The 16,022-nt window shown below is 38.6% G+C and overlaps 1 protein-coding gene across 12 annotated transcripts in view; it reads right to left on the bottom strand.

Annotated features, from left to right (window-relative positions):
* Positions 1–15,091, bottom strand: part of NR2C2 (nuclear receptor subfamily 2 group C member 2) — a 46,336-nt gene extending 31,245 nt beyond the window's left edge. For 8 of the 12 annotated variants that reach the window (XM_075158506.1, XM_075158512.1, XM_075158513.1 and 5 more), the window contains exons 1-2: positions 14,915–15,091; positions 11,619–11,702 (exon numbers count right to left, since the gene is read on the bottom strand). In XM_075158506.1, coding sequence (XP_075014607.1) covers positions 11,619–11,678 — 60 coding nt within the window. In that variant the 5' untranslated portion in view covers positions 11,679–11,702; positions 14,915–15,091. Of the gene's footprint in view, positions 1–2,446; positions 2,504–10,188; positions 10,289–11,618; positions 11,703–14,571; positions 14,760–14,914 lie in introns of those variants that run through there. The other 4 variants (XM_075158509.1, XM_075158507.1, XM_075158510.1 and 1 more) reach the window with 4 other exon arrangements.
* Between the last annotated feature and the right edge of the window lie 931 nt (positions 15,092–16,022).

The following is a 16,022-nucleotide window of genomic DNA, read 5'->3' as shown; positions in this document are numbered from 1 at the left end:
GCTGGTTATCTGCATATCTGTGTTTTAGACAGTAGAATAAATTAGAATTCCAGTTGTTCGGTGTGCTCATATCCTCTCCCCCTTTTTATTGTCCCCAACTTCTGTTTTTCTACTTCAGAGAGGCGCAGATTTTTTCTGGAATTTCTGCTCCAACAGATCACCAATATATTCAGCATGTATTCAGGTGTATGTGGTTAATTCTTGTTATTCTAGTGAGGTTTTCACTAGCATGACAGAGATTAAATTTGGCGCTACAACTGAATACTGTTGTTTCTTGTTCTATTCCATGTCTTTCTAGAGCACTAAACTATAATGCAAATCTAGTTCTGAATACCTAGAAAAAGCTTGAAAAACATCCCTTGCATAGCTATTTTCAGAGCAAAACTGTTAAATGTTAAATTAAACATGCAAGATAACATTGGCTTGACAGCCTTTTTCTTCTGTTTACAGAAGGTATATGGCATTGGCAATGTACATTCACACACATAATTCTACAGTTGTGCATATTTAGACTTCGTGCTTGTTCATCCTCAGATTTATTGATGCAACTGTTAGTACTAATTGTTCCTTCTTAATAATTGTAAATGTAGTATAGATGAAGCACTTGTATTCTAGTCCTTACAGTCAGCTCACAGGTAGAAAAGTAGTTTGCCACTCCCCACAGCCATCCAGTCCCATTTATATTAAGCTTAGGATATACAGGTGCTTATAAAAAGTACATTGTTTAGTATTACTGGATTTTTTTCAGATATAATCATGAGCTGAAACTATTATATCAGTCTTTAACATACAGAAGTATCTGCAGATGTAGATGTCTATAAGTATTTTCTTCCACTATTGGTACATGCATTGTTGCCACTCTTAGTTTGGAACCTGACCAAACAAAAAATTGGGCTTAACTAAACAAAATCAAAACAAGGTATATCAAAATTATCCTGGAAGTTCTTGAAGAGTCAGAACATGGTTAGTTCCAGATCTCTTTTTGTTTGTTTGTTTTCAATAAAGTAGAGGGAAAGCTAAATCATTCTGCTACTTCTAATAGAGAAACTTAGAAGAAAATTACATATCCTTATTTGTGCTGTCCTCAGTATGAAAGCTCTGCTTTCTTGGTGCATTTTACAAGTTACTAGTCTGTGACATGGCTCAATGTTTTGACTCTTGTAAGAAAATTCAAAACAAAGGAGATAATTTGGTTCTAAAGCCATATACTGCATATATTCACCAGTATTTTCAAAAAAGTTGCAAAAATATTTGAACAACAGTTAGTGCACACAAGACACTAGTATTTTGGTGTAGACTACAACAACTCCAGAGGTGACATGACTATCTGCAGTCAACAGCACAACATGGATACTTTTTCAGTCACATTCTTTATTGAAAGTTATAATATAAAATTGTGGAAAAACACAGTAATATTTAAAAGACTGCTGACAGCAAATTTTACACACGCAGCATATCTGAATAACAAGCACTGTAAATTCTTAAAATACAATATAAATTTATAGAGACATTCCATTTCAATTGGAATAAAATACCACAGTGATGCACTCTATAAAAAGAATGAACAGAATATAGCACTACTGATTTCTTCCACACTCAGTTTAACCCATAACTACTTATTTGAAAACAATGCATATAGGCCAAAACTCTGTTCTTTGGAAAAATGTTCTATAATGTCAATGACTTAGCAGCCTAGATTTTTACATAAGTCTGCCTAATGCTAAATAAATCTTACTTAGATTTTAAAACAGATTTTACATTTTGATAATTTCATAATTTTACATGATTTTCATTGTAAATTGTATCATTTGCAATACTTATAAATTGTGATTGCAAACAGTAATTTGGGTTTTCATAAAAATCCCCTAACACACATTTACATTGTCCCACAGAAGCTGTAGGACTGTGTATAGCGTATAAGTGATTATAACAATTGCATTCTACATGGGAATTTGAGAGTATCAAATTAGTGTTTAATATCTGCAAGTGACATGTGGCCAAAACCAGGAAGCTCTCAAGTTGTTTTTATTAAATTCTCTTTTAAACAATCTTGGAATGATTTATTTATCGTAACCTATATAGCTGGACAACAGAGTAGTGTCAATTTAGTCATCGTTTAAGCTTGCATGGAAAACCTTAATTTTGTAAGCTTTCCTGTTTAATATACAGGAGATGTAGAGATGTAGAAGTATGTAGATGTATATATAGAGATGTAGAAGTAGTAGAATCTTCTAATTATTGGATGAGACAAGGCATGCAGCAGCAGAAAACGAGATACCTAAGCGAGAAAAAAAACCAAGACTCCCAAAATCGAGACTCTTAGAGGACACATTTGAACAATGATCTCCTTATCTTCCATGCCAAATTATTATCTAAGCTATGCACCCTTTAAAAGGTCTAAATTAGAGAAAGAAGATCTTTTAAAACTGTTTTCCAATTCTTTCACCTTAAATTATAGAATCTTTAGCCTTTTTTTGAAGCATCTTTGAACCTTACACCACCATGCACTGCGGTCAGCTTGGAAATAAAGAGAGAGGCCTATTTTTCCATGTTGTTCAAGGATTTATAAAAAGAATGCCAGTATATATATGGTAACTGCACTGAAATTCTTCTGCAAACATTTTGGGACTAAACAACCATTTCTTTTTTCTGGGTTTGTGAAGTACCTGATGCAAAGGGGTCCTAGTGTACAACAGTGGTTTCAGATACTATGTCAATATGAAAACTAGTGCTTTATGCTTTAAAACACTTTCTCAGTTTTTATCGACTGGACTACGTCCCCATATAAAGGTTATTTCTACTGATCAACTCCAGTCTCCTTTAATATGAGTTATTTCTCATCCTCACTGCACGACTACTTGGTTATCTTAAGCCTAACAGTGAGTTCTCTACGAAGTTGGGCAAGTTTGAGACCAACTACCATTATATGTTGAGATGTCATTTTCATGTTTAAATATTCAAGAAGATATATTTATTAAACTGAAAACAGACAATATTTTAGTATTCTCTGGGCTGAGAAGATACGGTGCACCAATGGAGAATAATTTGTCTAATACCAATAAATGCTTCAGTGTGCACATGTATTTATTTTTATACTCTTATTAACATGCATACACACTCAGGATGGCATAGGACTCTGAAATGCAAAATTTTACCTTGTAGGCTTGCCTACTTAATACTCAGTGGAATAAGAACAGTTTTAAATTTCTGACTGCTACTAAAAGTCTCAAGTTTATTTTCCAGACTGAATACACATGCCATTGGTTGACAGCAGAACAACAACCATGGTAAATAAATCAAATGCAAAAAGGGAACATATTTTTTGAAATACACAATTTACAAGAATGAGGAAAACAAAATCCATCATTTTGTTTGACAGCTAAATTTCTACCTTGAGCGTTGTCACACACCTACAAAGGATCAGAATGGATAAATATGTGATGCTTTATTATAGACCTACGCAGTCAATTGCACCAAATTTGACTTCTTAATAAAAATATTAAAATTAAAAAAAGAAAAAAAAAAAGGAATAGTAGTCCGAGAATATGCAACACACTAGAAAAGTTCTATCAGAGATTTACAAGGATAACTTCAGACAGCTTATATACTATAGGAAAAATTAAGCTATCATAGTTAGACTCCCAAATAAATTGAATCAAAGTATTCTGAAAGCAAATGGTTTTTAAGTACTCATAGCAGAAAAATAATAGAGTTTAGGATTATATTAGGTTCACTTACAGGATTAAACATAACATTGACTATTCTGATCTGTTGTTCAGAAGAAACTTGACACCATGAAACCTGTATCATGTTTAAAGCAACTGCTTTGGAAGCTGTACATGCAAAAACCTAGTCCTCCGAAGTCAATGACAGTATGTTTCTGTAATTCTAAAGTATTTTTTAAAAAACTAAATACACTTTAATTTCTTTAAGACTGGAAAGAGTCTCAAATGAAACTTCATCTTCAGGAGATGAGGAAAGAAACAAAGTAGGCCGTATATCATAGAAAACTTCAGTGCACCACATTTTACACAGGCTTAATCAACAATCATTTAAAAGTAACCACTAATACTGTGACGTAGACATAGTCAGAAAATACATATAACGTAAAAGATAGCTCAAAACCTCCTAATTCCCCTACACAAAACACATCACATACACTTAAGATACAGGGGGAAAATAATCTCTTTTAATACACGTAATACTGTTTTCTCCCTAGCTGTCCACTGTACAGACTCTAGTACTTACAGTGTCAAATTCTTCCTGCAGTCTTATTTACATTTTTCCTCAGCAAAACTCTGAGGGCAAAACAATCCAAGAGAAATGTCGACGTCACTTTTAGTCAGATCACAGATATTTTCATCCAGTCTCCATTACTGAGGATTCCAATCACAGAAAGCAGCCAGTATTGTTTTAAAATGCCCTCTCTGTGACCCTGTTCCTCTGAAGGTCAAGTGCACTATCATTCCCTGTAACCAAGGAAGCAGAATCGACGTGTTCCTGCTGTTTTGCCAGCTGCTGAAGGAGTTTCTCTAATAGTAAGATTAATTTCATCTGGGGAAGATAGAACGAGGTTATCAAGCTTCCCCCTCCCTCTGTTCTCTGTTCTTAAGCGCCTCTACCTGCTCACTCTCTGTGAACTGTAAAACAGCAAAATGAAATCCGAGAAAAGAGTTTGTCTGTGTCTTGAATTATTTTCAAATCAGCAAAATTGAAAGGAAAATCCACCATATTCCCTGTGGAGCATCTTTAGCCTTAAAGTTCATCAAGCTAATGTATTTAAAGGAACATAGGCCTTTCTAAACTAGTGCATGGCCCTCAAATACGAAGTAGCATAATCAGTCTTAATACACTTAAGAATTCATACAGTAAGTTCATGACACACGTGTGATTAATTAGTTTAAACTCCATAACAAAACATTCATATGAGGCTGCAGTGAAGGCTGACAAATGGGTAAAAACAGAAAATATTTTTAAATTCTTAGAAAGCGAAATTTGTTAAAGTTATGGTACGTGAAGTTTTGGGAAAAATGACCATGTACTTGACAAGTTTTACAACAGTAAACTTGAATGCAGTGGACTTCTGCTACAAAGCCTTATGCAACGAATGCATGACCTAGGTGTCTTTAAGTAGCACTGGTATTTTATTTTAACTCAAGGATTCCTAATCTTAGCACAGAAATGTGCTCACTATTGAAATTAGGCTCTTCACTTGATAGAAAACACAATTACCTATTGTACAACTCTCTAAAAATAATATCTATGAATAATTACTGTAACTACAGAAGTGTATTTACAGCATGGGTACAATGTAAATGTTAGGTCAACTAATAGTGATCTAGTGTGGGGGAAAGTATTATAACTAAAACACGTGAGAATACCCAATGAAATTTTAGTTAGATTTTCCTTGTGCTTATTATCTGATACCACACTTAATAACCTTGTCACTCTAGGCTTTTATTTGTCCAATTCATTCAGGAAAGACGTTTATGACACCTGACTAGCAGCTGTCTTTCCTAGGACAAAAACCAAATCCTGAATATAATAACGCTTTATCACTACATAACCCTCTGTTCAGAGGTAGACTTCCCAACTCTAAAGTTTGGAATAGCCGTATTGCAGAGAGAAGACAGAATCCTTGTAATGCTTAAGCAGAAGTGATATAAAAACACATAATAAGAAAAAAAAGACTAGAAGTTTCTTGTTTTCTGAATCAAAAGACAAGCTAGCAAAGTAATCAAAATTTGAAATAAAATACGAAACCTATCAACTATAGTGTACAACTATAGTAGTTAGTACTACATTAGTAAGTACTAATGTAGTTAACAGCTTTGTCACAACTGCATAAGTCACCTACAAAATCTCAAAGACTTGAGCAAGAAATATAAAATATACGAAATGCATCTTTAACAGTAATGTTAGATTTTTAGGGCCTGATAATTTTTTTTTTAATGGAACTTTCTTAAGTATTATATGCTGCACAGAAATATTACAGCTACAAAGGCTTTCACTCTTATTTTTATAGGACATCAACTATGCTACTGTAATAAATACCCATAGCGAAGCAGAATTAGTATTTTGTAACTTTAGAGTTTCTAATATTTCAACAGTGACATTCTTATAGAACAACGCTTACAAGAGTATGTATTATGTTTAATATAATAGACGGCCTCTTAAGGTAATGAGAAATTCTGAAATTACTGTACCTAGTAATTTTCACAGGAAAACACTATTCAGAAATTAGTTGAGATATCTATCATTCTACTTAAACTCTTATTTTTGTTATCGTATGTATTTCACTTCTTGGAAACGTCATTGTAAGAACGCCTGTGACCTCTCTGGCATGTGCTTGCAGAAGACTGGGACCGTCTATTGTACTGGAATTTTTGCTAATGTGCACAGGGGTTGTGAAATTCGATCTGTATCAACCGGAGGGAGAGGAAAAGAGGAAAAAGCAATCAGTATTAAATGTAATTTTAGGACTTAAGAAGGCTCCACATCTCTCAAAGCAGTCTTCAGAATCACAGCACTAACCAATCCTATCTGGTACAGATTAGAAACATTTAATGTTTAACTACTGTGTGACTTCCTTAAAAGTCCATGAGGATGCAACTGGTACTTTCATTTTAGCACTCATATTGCAAACGCTAGGTATGTGAAGGCAGACTGGGAGAACAAAACAATTTCATGAAGCATGACAAGTGTACTTCTGGTATACAACTGGAAGATAGAAGCTGAAGACAAGTGGCATAGCATGGAGAATTGTCTGCTTTGGACCAATCGGCAGAGGACTGCATTCGTCTGGGCTCTCAAACCAGTAAGTATCACTAGCAATAATTTCATATGCTGAAGTGTATATAAATTAATTAATAATGATTTGCATTAAATGACACAGAGAATCTGCACAAAGCTCAAGAAATATAAAAATACACTTAAGAACATATGTATCTATTGTCTTGCCTTTTTCATCATTAAACTAAAAACAAGTATTTGGCAATTAGGTGCATTTTGAAGGCTGGCAAAATTAAATTTGGCTTCTTCTGTTTCATTTATTCATCATTTTGTCATTTTATAGACATAAAAATGTATATACATAAAATTGTATATTTGTATTTATTTTTTCCTGATGTTTTTCAGTAGTCGTTCACTTTAATTCTACATTTTAGTTGCAATCATATTATATTAAATTTCCAATATATAGGTATATATAAAATATATATATGTATATATAAAACCAGTAGTTTGCAGCTAAGCTTCTCTAGACATTTCATTATTTTTATGTCCTTTGAAATAAATAAGGTTTCTTCACAGCCATATAGTCAAGTTGCATACTAATTTACTAAACTGACTTGCCCATAGTGTACAGATACATCTATATGTGTAGGTGTGTTTGTATGAGCATATGTATATATGTAATAAATTTCTGTACTTAATAACCACATTTTCAGTACTTTCTATAGCTTATTTCCCCACTACCACATTGATTATGAAAGCAGTATTTGAGAAATATATTGAAGGAATAATCAATTGGCCACATAGTGGAGGAATTTTTAAAGCCTCTAAGCTTCTCTAACTTAAGTAGAAGAACATTTCCTATATTCACGCCACTTGTAATTGTATTGCTTGAATACACTGGTCAGTTCTCACAAAGTGTAAACCAATTTCAGACGTATTATTAATATTATAGAAAAGAAAATAGAACTTAAGGGCATAAGTAGGCAATCACAGACCAAACATGCTCAACTGCACCCAGAAATTTAAACTATTTTTTACAAGTTTTCTCTCATGAAACAGTTAAAGAATTTAAATGAAAAATATGGTACCAAGTTTTACACCATAAAAACCACTACATCTCAAATCAAATCAGAAAGACTGATTTTTCTATAGCTGTTTTTCCTAATGAACTTCTTTAGCTATTAAACTAATAATAGACTTTTATGAAAAATGTATGTATTACCTGGAAATGTCCAAATATATTTCTTTCACAGATGTAAGATATATCTAAAAAAGGTTTCAGTGATACTCGTTGGAATTAACTGTCCTGACCACTTGGGCCCTTTGTAGAATGGCAGATAAAATTCAGATCCACCACGGAAGAACTCATCTGTAGTTTAACTGCCTTAATGGGATGCTGGTGCAAGATCTCGTGTGGGACATATGAAGGCAACAGTCATGGAAGAAGCTGCAATTCTTGGCATATGTGCATCCTAAAAAATTACAGACTACGTCTTACATAACACCCCAATACCTATATTACACCAGTGGCTATGCTACATCTGGTAATGTTCTCATATTCAGAAGCTGCCAAACTGCCTAAGCCATGTAGGATCTCATTACTCCAATATGCACTTTGTGTGAGATACCTCTCAGGCTGATGGTATGTCTAGGTCTTATGCAATTAACAGTAACTTGAGAAAAGCTGTATTTGAACTAAAAATTGTTTGAGAAGACTCAGCATCAAAACTCCACCTTGAAAATTCATCCAGAAATGGTAATAATAAAATATTAAACATAAATGGCATTATTTTACACTAATTCCTACAACAAAGCAAAAACTTATTCCATCAGAATAGCAGTGTTTCTAGTCTCCTTTTTCAGCACACTGCGCTTCATCTGGACTTAAACCTAAATTGCTGAACTACTTATGATGTAAGGTATCAGACATATCTGAAGAAAATACTTTATGTGACAAAGATATCCAGTATTTTTTCAGTCCCATGGCAAAACATACTTTCAGAAAGGCTCAAGGTTTTGATAGGTTCTTATCAGGGCACTGAGTGAACTGAAAGCAGCTGAAATCCTCCAGCAATGCAGCTGGCATAAACGAGATCCCAGTAAGCACAGGGCTCAATTGAGTCATCTCCTGTGACTCTCTCTGACAGAGAAAAACGATGCTCTGGGAATAGTTTATGGCTGTCATGGAACTGGAAGGGGACAGTTTTAGCAACTACTAAAAGTTCTTCCGGGTCACATCAGAGCTGATGTTGGAAAGAGAAAATAGCCCTTACTCCTCTCCACAGTGACAGTTCTGTTTAAAAACTTTGCATTAAGAACTAAGGCACTGCACAGGGAATACATCTCCACTTCATAACCAAACAGATTTTTCTTAAACAATATGCAAATCAAATCTACGTGGGTGCTGGGACTGAACTGGGCCACTGATATATTGCACAGTAACAGTACTAAATAAATACTTGAGAAAAGCAGTGTTACTTATTTTTGCATTAAGGCTGAAGTATTTTTTATGCTTTTCAAAAGCCACTCAGGATGAGGAGGAATTGCTGAAATTCCCTCTGAATCCCCTAGCTGCTCTCTGTTCGCCAATCTCGTGAACTGTAAGGCAACTGCAGACACTAAAAATGGAACACTCTCACCCCATCTGTTCAGAAATACACAGTTGAAAAAATCCAACAAGCAACACTGCTATAAAGCAGAAGCAAGCAACAGCAGTGAAACCATTTCAAACCACTACCAGGACAATTTTACAAAGTCCTTAAATTGAGTAAGTACAAAAATACATGCAATACTGGAGCGCACTCAGCAACTTCTGTGATACATTCACTTTCATGGAAAACAAACCTGATGAACTAATGCTCAAGAAGGAAAAACAACATATGGCCTACTTGCATGACAGTCTGATTTGGTGCTTGGCATCAGTTCTCAATAAACCCATGCACTACATATGTGGCAATTATGTTGAAAAAATCATGCAGATATAGCAAAACCTGCCAATATTTGCATCTTGTCTCTCATCATTCGTAACTTAAAATTCAGTGCATGATTAATGAACTCTTTCTCTCTTTCCATTTAATTTTCATCACTGAAAAATACGATATTCTGAAAAAGCCTCTCATTTTTTAAGGCCAGTGCCAAGTTCCATGCTACATTTTCTCTGAGAAACAGTGAGTACAAATATAGAATTTTAGCATACTTCAAGAAAAATAGTAATGTATTTACCTGTATTGAAAACTGTATCTGACTGAATACACAAACAGCAGGCAGCCAGCCATTCATAAAGAAATGGTTCAACGTTAACATGGTCATAGCATTAATTCATTCTTAATGAGATAATGCTGCTTATAACTGTTTTTCCATGAACTAAGTTTTCATGGTGTTATGTAGTGGACAGGCATATAATTTAAGGAGGAGTTGAATACTATAAAGAGATGAAGCCCTCTATTTACCCACCGGCCAGGAAGAAATCACAGAGCTTCATACACTCTTGAGATGGAGCGATCTCTCCAGTGGCAAGATACAACCATCACACTATGTTACCACGGTGCATTTCCTGCACGAGGAATTACAAATGTCACATATTTTATGTGCCTTAGATGTGATTATAGCACTCAAGTTCTACCAAAATACTATAAGATTTGCCAGTATTTCCATTACAGGTTTTTATTTCCAAGTTTGGTTGGAAGTCTTTAAAAAATGCAGCTTCCAAACTGATACCTGGTATAGCAAACTAGAGTGAAAATTCGCTTGTCAGTTTCCAGTGTGAAATTTTAGAGTTTTCTGAAACTATCCCTTATATGTTATTTCCAGGATACTCAGTAGGCCATTTTCCACACTATGTAAAAAGAACCAAAATTTTTTAGAAAAAAAATTCCTCTAAGTAGGGAATCTCGAATACATTTCTGAAAACACAATGACACTCATATTTCCTTCATATATAGAGCTTCTTCTTGAACTAAAAATATTTTTTAAGATCCAGGTGCAATCTTAGTTCAATATGTCAAAACAAACCCCAAACTAATGTCTGAAAAGTGGCCTTGTCTACAGAGGTCTCTTAGCCTACTTGCCCTTCATTATTTATGAATAAAAATATAAATAAAATTAATAAAAATTATAAATTATACATTTATAAATTATACGTTTATGTTCTTAATTATGCAATCATATGATAAATCATAGTAAATTAAGCCAAGTAATTTTAAACAGACGAAATTCTAGTTTACTTTTTGACTGCAGTTTGCATACTGAAGGAGATAAATAGGTTATTTTCTATGGCCATGATCACATGCAGTTTCAGTGTTTACGAGTTGATTTAGACATTTTAGGTGTTGAGCATCCAAGCTTCAGTGAATATACATCAAGACAAGACATCACTTAATATCACTTTAAGTAGATTTTGTGCTTTTTCTCATACGTGTAAGCAGAAAATATAAAGCCTGATTTAAATTAATCACCCTACTGTAAATTCAGTATAGTGCATAAGTAAAACTTAAGGTAACTTCAGACACTGTTCTGGATTTAGATGACAACTCAAGAGATGAGCAGAAACCTTTCATGTCCAAAACGGTCAAGCTAATGGTCAAACGAGCAGAAATTTTTTTGTATTAATTTTTTAAACAATCCATAATACAGCAAAGTTTCTCTGTAGTTCATGTTGAATTTCCTACTTGCATTCCTAATATGGGGACCACCAGAATGAAGTAAGGTAAACAAACCACAAATTAGCTGCACTGGTTTCTTGTTTGCCCCCAAATGTAAAGCACCACTGTTCTATAAGATTTTCTGTTCCATTTATGCTTAATTGTAAACAGCAAGGACTCCCTAATATGTTTTTCATTTCAAAAGCTCATATACCAACTGTTGTGATATCATCTGGCACTCACCTCAGCCACCTGCTGAGTCTCCACTACCTGCTGAGCCAGCACCTCCATATTGGTTGCCATGGTGAAGCAAGATCATTAGAGAACCTGTTTGAAAAGATGCCAGCAACTTCCATCAGGCACAAAAGTTAGGTTTTTTATTATTAAAGAAAGTTCTGATACGACTTTTTGATAATTTACAATACTGTTTGACGTATCTGACAAATAAGAAAATATGCCACACACATATGTACAGTACATGCATACTGGAACCATACTGTTCAAAAAGCTGAGGCACATAGTTATTCTTTTATTTTATAAAGCCTCTAATATACTATTTTTACTCTATTATTTAAGCTGCAAAGAAGAGATGTTAATTTTATAAATTACAAAGGACTAATTTGAGTGTCAACTACTGATGCAGTTTGTGGAATTCACAGATCTCTGAAGCGCTTTCCTCAACTCAAGGGAAGAGAAAACTTACAGTTAAACTGCTTCCACACTACGTGCTGAACAAGGACACAGCAATCTAAGAATGCTGTTTTGAGCAAATTTTTACTAAGTCATTCTGTCAAACTTCCATGTTCATCTATATTCTTACGGTAATCTTGCACAATAAGCGAAATAAACTGTCACATCTAAAATGTATTTTCTATTATCTAAACTATTTTTTTTATTATAATGCGATAGCATTATCACTCTGAGGAGAAAATGCTGCAGAATTTTTTTATCCTATTGTGAGTGTCTGTACCTTCAACTTTATGCTCTTCAGGGTTAAAAAAAAAGACAAAGCAAACAGAAAAAGGAAGAAACAAGAAAAAAACCACTTCTAATATATTTTTAATGATCATTATTAGTGCTGTGTTTCTCCAAGGGTAAATTTAATTAAGATTTCAAATTCATGCATTCAGTTTTTAACTATGACTTGCTCATTACAAGCCAGAGTTCAGATTCTGACCCAGGTGTAGGTCATGAAAAGGCATTCCTGAACACTGGCCCATTTGATGTTTTATTGAAAACCCTGTTGGTACTTGCAAAGCATTCATTTAACATAAAATTAAAACATACTAGAAACAATAGCAAAACATGTAACAGAAAAGTGCATGCATGTCTTTAGCACCAACCCCCCCATTCAAATGCAACTTCTACAAAGCTAACGTTGAATATGTCAAAATTCATTAAGTTAAAAAGATTAAATCATATTGTAGTAAATTAAATGTGAAAATTATTTTGTCTAAGTCAGTGGAAGACTATTAGTAACAATGCATAATCAAAGTTGAGACATTCCCTATGGAAATCATATTTATGCTAGTTTCTCATACAACTTGTCATTTTTATGGAAGTGTTCAATTTGCACAGTAAGCTTATGAACCATTTCCACCAGACCCATTTAATATTGCAGCTTGTGGATGGTTTCTCAGTTGTTCAGCAATTCCTTTTCAGTGTTTTCTATTTTAAATTAATTTTTTATGTTCAGCAAGGAGGATAACCATATGCTCATCACATACTGTTTTCTCAGTGCTTTAAGACGAAGGAAGCCCTGAAGATGAGATACTTTGTTCATAAGAATACCTTTCTAAGACCCAATGAAGTCTTTGCTGTGGTAAGGCTCTGACAGATTTGCCATTGGTGTTGTTATCCAAGGTTTTTTGTACTTTCGACCTTCCCCAAACAGCAATAAGCTGAGGCTATCTGATCCAATCCAAGTGAAAGCCCAGAGACCATACACAGCCATGCCAAGTAAGCTTGTTAATGATGTTGACTCCCAGAACGTGACACAAGGCAAAATCAGCTTCCTAGCAAAACCCCTGAGCAGCAGAGTTCATAAGGAAAAAAAACAACCCAAAACAAACCAACAAAAAAGGTGGAATTTAGAAACTGCAAGGAGGCACCTGGAGCACCAGTAAAATTTTTTCAATGTATTAAGGTGGCAGTCAACTCAGTACGTGTAGACACGCTGCTGTCCAAAACCATTAACCTCTCCCTAAGTTGCAGTAAAGTATCAGAAGAAAGCCATACACTCCATTTGAGATACTCTATAGGCATGGCCTAACAAGGATGACGTGGCAAAAGGCCGAATTCGAGCTTATAGAAATTTGTTCCTTTGTCTTAAGGAAACAAGAGTTCTTCGCACTGCATGCTTGACTCAGCTACAGCGAGCAGCAGGCCACGCGCTTCTCCTCAGCGGCAGCCTAGAGACAGGAAAGTCGGGGCTCGCAGGTCAGGCTCTGTCGGGAACCTCCGTTACACCGTCACTGTGGCAGGCGGCCGCCAGGAATCCCTGCCACAACTGATACGACGGAAAATACCGAGGTCAGAGCCCCGGCCAGGAGCAGCTCGGGCACCTCGGAGCCGCTGCCTCACGGCAGCCGCCTTCCCGCCGCGCTCGCCGCCTGCCCCCATTGGTTGCGGCGCGCTCGCGGCCCGCTACTGAAGAGCTTCCACGCAGCTCCCGCCCCGGGCACCACGAAACTACACCCCTCCCTCCCGCCTCTCGTTCCAACCAATGACCTCATCGAAGACGCAAGCACTCCCACGCACGCCAGCGATTGGTTGAGGGAACCGCCTGTAAGGCCGGTGGCCCCGCCTCTCGAGTAAGAGGGGAAAACACCCGAGGGACGCGACTAAGCACAAGATGGCGGCGCTGGCTGGCGGCCAAGTCCCAGGCGGGGCTGCTGCCGCCGCCATTAGGCCCCCTCCCCGCCCCCTCCGGTATATCCTTATGTTAGGCTATCAGAGGCCTAGGCATGGCAGTAGGGAAGCGGCCGGTAAGATGGCGGCGGTCTCAGCCCCGTATGCAAAGTACCCGCCGCCCCCTCCCCTCCGCCCTCCCGGTGGCAAAGGTAAAAGGGTCGGGTTCAAGCCGCCGCCTCCGCCCGCTCAGACTCCATCTTCTCTCTCTCTGTGTCCGCGTCCCGAGCTCGGCATCGCCGCGACCATCGCCCCTGCGACCCCCCGGACAGCAGACTGCTCTCACCGAGACCGGAACGGCTCCGACCTCAGGCGGCCCGCATTCCAGCCCAGCGGCTCCGCAACGGGACTCCCGCACCGGATCGACCCAGCACCTCACAATGGTCCTCTCTCTCTCTCTCCAGGAGCTGTAGGCCAGCCTACAGCACGGCTGGCTCTCGCTTACCAGCAAAATATCGGAGCCTTAAAATCCCCCCTCCCCTTAAACCGAACGTTACCCCTCCCCTTTGCTGCTCACGGGGGTGTCCCGAACAGGGCCCCGATGCCACCTCCCCGCGCCCCCTCCCTCTTCCTGGCCCCAACGAAAGAAACCCAACCGGGCCGCCTCAATTTTAAAAAACGATTTTTACCTCAGGAATTGGCGCCAAACGTGCCCTGGCGGTGACCCCGACCCGGGCCCAGGCGGGCCGGTGCTGGGTGGCGGAGCCCAGCGGCGGCCCTCCCTCCCCCCGTGAGGGCGGCGGCGGTGAGGGGGCTAACGGGGTCCGCGGAGGGGAAGGGGGGGCCGGGTCTGCATTACGGGGCCGCGCGGGGGGGTGGTGGTGTTTTGTTTTGTGTGCCGTGCCCCTGTGAAAGGTCAGAGTTCGTGACCCCGCTCGCCGCTGCCGCCGCCCGAGAGCGTTTACCCGCTTCCTCTTCCCGGCAGCGGGCCGGCCGCGGCCCCCTCCATCCCCCTCGCGGGGCGGGGCCGGCGGCGGCGGCGGGGGAGGGGCTACCTGAGCCGCTCCGAGCCGCCGCGCCAGCGCTCCGGCTGTGGCGGCAGCGGCGGTGCGCCCTGCGTACGGCGGGGCGGCTCCGGGCCCGGAGGCCTGTGCTGGGCTCGTGTTGCGCCCCGGCGGGAGGGGGCGCTGGGCAGGCACCTGCGCCTGGAAGATCGCAGCCCTCGCCCAGGCTCCCTCCTCGGAACCTGCGAGGGGAAGATCCTTCCCCTCTTCAAAGGCAGTCCTGTGTAACCCGCGCTTGTGAGGCTCTTCTGTAGCCCGCAGCTGGAATTAATTGGTTGGAGGTGGTTATTATGTGCACTGGGGGGTGTTGATGTTCCACGTACACCTTCGTTCTTACTAACGATGCAGAGTCAAAGGTAGGCTTGCAGTTGATGGTGGCTTTCACAATGGCCACCGCCACACTGTCAGGAGTTTTTCTTTAGTTTTGTAAAGTCGGTGTCATTGATCAGGGCTCTCCCCGTGGAGCCGGCTGTAACTGAGGCTTGTTCTATCTCTGAATGTGCGATTGTAGGCATGAGCCAGGCGCGGGTGCAGCTGAGGTGGTTCAAGAGCTTACCACCTTTCAGCTCTTTCTGAGGCTATTGTATGTTGACCCATGACCCGGGTTTGCTGCCATAACTGTGTGTAGCTATTTCTTAACCTACCCCTATCAAAATGATCTTAGTACTTCTAGTAAGTTTCTCTTAAGTCTAGTAAGTTTGGCAGGAGCTAATTTACGGAGTGGTCAGATGAA

The sequence above is a fragment of the Calonectris borealis genome, chromosome 10 (genome assembly GCF_964195595.1).
Source record: "Calonectris borealis chromosome 10, bCalBor7.hap1.2, whole genome shotgun sequence".
Classification (NCBI taxonomy): Eukaryota; Metazoa; Chordata; class Aves; order Procellariiformes; family Procellariidae; genus Calonectris; species Calonectris borealis.
This window is presented reverse-complemented; position numbering and strand designations above follow the sequence as displayed.